At 47.5% G+C, this 4,232-nt stretch overlaps 1 protein-coding gene across 2 annotated transcripts; it reads right to left on the minus strand.

The window, feature by feature from the left end:
• Positions 1 to 699: 699 nt before the first annotated feature.
• On the minus strand, positions 700 to 3,574 carry hs6st2 (heparan sulfate 6-O-sulfotransferase 2). Of its 2 annotated transcripts, none has more exons than XM_084331710.1 (2): positions 2,652 to 3,574; positions 700 to 2,476 (listed from the first exon to the last, which is right to left on the minus strand). In XM_084331710.1, the coding sequence occupies exons 1-2, from the start codon at positions 3,233 to 3,235 to the stop codon at positions 1,651 to 1,653; spliced, it is 1,410 nt and encodes a 469-aa protein (XP_084187836.1). In that variant the 5' UTR covers positions 3,236 to 3,574; the 3' UTR covers positions 700 to 1,650. The 2 variants fall into 2 exon arrangements, with proteins under 2 accessions (XP_084187836.1, XP_084187835.1); XM_084331709.1 differs by having other exon boundaries at positions 700 to 2,479.
• Positions 3,575 to 4,232: the final 658 nt, after the last annotated feature.

Here is a 4,232-nt window from a genome sequence, read left to right on the forward strand (position 1 = left end):
CTAGTTGATACAAGTTATAACACCATGCAGCAGGTAAATGTTTTTCCATTGTATTTGCTGTATTTTGTGGTATGTTTACATTGGTAATGTTTGTACCATATACTATTACTATATATACCATGTATACTATTATTGATGAATATACCGCCGTTCTACTACTATGATCTACCTTTATTACTATTATCTTTTTTCCTGCCTTTACCTCCCCTTCCCCCTCCTGCTATGACCTGCATTTCCCCAAGGGGGTTAATAAAGTAACACTTGGGAGTAAAACAGAACTATATTCTGCTTTATTTAAGAAATGTCCAAAAAGCTTATTTTCCATCTCGTTTTTTTTTTTTTTTTTTTTTTACTTTTTAAGAAAGCATGTGAACATATCCCACATTTATACAGTAAGGAAGTTGGCACAAAAAAAACGGATTGTATTTTTAGTATTGTACTTTGGCTCCCCCTGTGGGAACAATAGACACTTACAAGATGCAGTATAAAGAGAAGATCCAGGCACACTAGGATGATTATATGCACAGATATGGATATGTATATATTTGTGGTAAATATATATGGTATATACAGCACTGTTGTACATGCTATCATACATAAAGTTCCTGAGTCTGCTTGACTTGGATTGTAGGTTCCTGTAGCATCTACCCGAGGGAAGAGAAGGGCAAGGAAGAGAAGGACAAAATCATTATGCAGAGTAAATGCATTTATTTTTAAAAAGAGGAAAAAATAGATAAAGACACATTGTACATGATCAGTAAATATACATTAGCAAGTATGCTACACAACTGAGGTAAGTATCAAAATGTCATTCTTTTGTGTCTTTGTAGTGTAGAGGTACAAGTGTAGTGTAGAGACCCAGGTTCAATCCCGGGCAGCGGTAATTCCTTTTTACAAAGACAATTGACGGGTGGGAAGCCGGTGAGGGTATGAGTCCTGGTCGTTTCAGTAGCGACTCCTACTGGTTGGCCTGCAGCAGGGAGGGGAGATAGCGTGAACCTCTGTGCACGTTATGCTCTCCCTGTGAAAATCCTAGCTGTCAGGTGAAAAGCGTCTGTAGACTCCTCGTGTATCGGAGGAGGCATGTGGTAGTCTACACCCTCCCCAGACCGACAGGGGTACCACAATGACCAGAATACACGTGGGGAATTGGGGAGAACATGGGGGGGGTTCATTATTTTTCCATCACTTAACAGCATTTCAACATTTTGGCCTACATACATACATTATGTAGTTAATGACAGTAGCATATAACTTAAACATTACAGTATCTCTTCAGTCAAAAGTAAAAATTTGTATATTGTCTTTTCTTTAAAAAAAATTAAAAAAATAATAATAATAATAACTTACAGTACAAACAGTTGAGCAGCCATTAAACATCCTGGAAGGCTAGAGTGATTGTGAATGGTATGAGATTAGTGGCAACTAAAGCAGCCTTAATTAAGTAAATACACAAAACTTGTATTTGTGACAAAAAAATACAATCAAGATCAATAAATAGATGTCCATCGCTGAAAACTGACCATGGTGGACAAAATGTTCAACGGAAGGTCTATGCTAACGGGAGCTGGTCATCGTTGATAGTGAACAAGGCAGATGTGGCTAATTCAGACAGTTTTAAGACAAGCGACCCCCCCTATCCTCCCACCACTACCACTGTTCAACATTGTCCAGGTAGTCTTCGACAGTGCCGTTCTCCTCCAGATCCCACCAGACCGGGAGCTGCACCTCAGACTCCAGTGTTTCTTTATCAACCTTCCCCCTCTGCCTGGCCTCGGTTGGCAGGGGGCGGCCCGCATCCCGGTGCGGAGCCTCCGTGGTCTTTAGTAGTCTCCCCGACCTGGGTTTGAGCCTCTCACCGAGCCGCCTCCTCTGGTGTTGCCGCCTCTCCCTGGCCTGCCTGCGTTCCCGCTGCCTCACCGCCTGGAAACGCTGCAGGAAGAGGTCTCTGGCATACTCGTACAGCTCTACGTCCCACTGGTTCAGCTGGCGAATTCTGCGCTGCGTCTCCGGAGCTACCTCCACACTGGCGGCCCGCGTGCCATTGAGCTGGGTGAAGGGTGCGATGAACTCCAGGCGGAAAGTGCGCTCGAACAGATACTGGGTCTTGCGCTGGTACTCCGTCAGCCCGAAAAAGGCCATTCCCCGCAGGTTGCGCTTGGCACTCTCCAGAAGCATAGCCCAGCGCTCCTCCTCGCTCATGGCGGATACGTTATAGCAGCCCACCAGGCTGAGGTCCGCCAGCATGCGAGTCTGCCGGTTGTTGGCCAGATTGTAGGGGCAGTCCATGAACTCCTGCAGGGAGCAGCCCGACCAGTCGTCTCCAGGGTAGCAGCTCGGGAGCTCGGACAGCGTGGGCGCTCGTCCGTCACAGACATGCAGGGAGGCCTTCCACGTTGCACCTCGCTGCACGTGGCGCCACTCACTCAGGTAGCGCGACACTGGGTCCCTTAGGATGGTTATATAGTAATAGTTCCTACTGGAGAGACAACAGTACATTACTAGGATTTTTATTGTAAAATTAGTTGTGAATAGAATATAACAAGCATATTAGAATCAAATTATCAGACAAAGGTCATGCTAATTAATTATCATAATGTGATGCAGCAGGTATGTGTGTGTGGGGGGGGGGCGACATATTTTTCACCGACCTTGGAACGGGTGTTTTGGGAGCCTGGTGTGTCCCCATGCGCGACGGGACGCAGTTGGTCAGCTCCGTCCAGTCCGCGTGAAGACCGCAACTCCAGCCGGTGGAGAACCGGGAGAAGAGCCACGTCTCCCTCTTGCCCGGCCGGTAACAGGTGCATTTCTTCTGGCCGGCGTGACACTCGCAGGGCCTCTCCAGCTGGATGTTGCGCACCAGGTGCCGGCCGAAAGTCGTGCCCCCGGTCTTTTGGATGTGTAGAAACACGATCACGTCGTCGCCCTTGATGTTGAAGTCCACGACGCGATTCAAGTCGGCCTTTGTGAAGTTGAAACGAGGGACGAAGCGGACCAGAGCGCCGTCCTCCGCGACGTACGGGTCCTTCTTCTTGAGGCCGGTTCTCCCGTCGCTCCTGCCCCCCGGGCGGGTCACCGCGGCGCCGCCCCCCGGCCCCCTGAACACCGAGCCCAGGTGCAGCAGCTGGCAGTCGGAGCTGCTGGGACACACGTACTGGAGCACGATGACGCCGAAGAGCAACACCATTAACAGGACGAGCAGGAGACGGTGGTTGTTACTGGACTTTTCATCCATCTTCCCGTGGCAGAACTCATTAACATTACGTAGGCAGCACGACGAGCCCCTGCCTCGGTCGGGAAACACCGCCGTCTGTCTCTGGTATTAGCTGCCAAACAACAACAACAACAATGTAGTAGTTAGCTGTTTGGTTGCTAACGTTGCGTTAGCTCGCCAGTTTGCTGTTGGGTCGGCGACGTCCAACTAAAAGGACAGTACCCTTCTATCGCCGTGGGACGAGGTTGTTGTACAACATTCGCGTCTCGTTAAATAACTCGCTGCTGGCAAGTTACACGCAGCGCATTTGGAGCTTTCCTTCGTGTTCTCCATCACAGTTCGGTTCTGTTCCCGTTCCCGTCCCTGAGCCTCTTCCCAGAAGTCTCTGCGCTCGATCTGGGGAGGCTTGGTGAAAATGACGTCACACCAATGTTTTTGACTGACAGCCTATCATCATTGCGCCTGAATGATGAATGAATGACAACTTTATTAACATTTACATTTAGTCATTTATCTGAAGCTTTTATCCAAAGCGACTTACAAGTTCTGTACGACAGGTCATCAGGAAGGGTACAACTCTATCAGCTGAGTAATAATATTCATCAAAGTGTTGCGTGTTACAGTGTAGGTTAGTTTATTAGGACAAGTGCATGACAGTAAGGTTAGTTCGGGTTAGATTTTTTGTATTTTTTTTTGTATTTTTTGTATATATTTTTATTTCAGATAATCTGGTTGAAGAAGTGCGTCTTTAGTCGACGGCGAAAGATTGGATGGGATTCGGCTGTCCTAACTGGGGTGGGTAGTTCATTCCACCATTGTGGGGCAAGGACTGAGAATAGGCGGCTTCTCTTTGATGACCCTCCCGGAGCTTGGATAGTTTGTAACAGATTGCAGATGGGTACAATACAGTACGGCTCAATACATACAATTGTTAAGGGGATGCAGACCAGAGAAAGAGGTTTGTCTTGTTTACATCAGGGTCCCCCATTTTCAATTCATAGTGACATTTATGACATAC

Source organism: Notolepis coatsorum (assembly GCF_963971535.1).
Source record: "Notolepis coatsorum genome assembly, chromosome: 16".
Classification (NCBI taxonomy): domain Eukaryota; kingdom Metazoa; phylum Chordata; class Actinopteri; order Aulopiformes; family Paralepididae; genus Notolepis; species Notolepis coatsorum.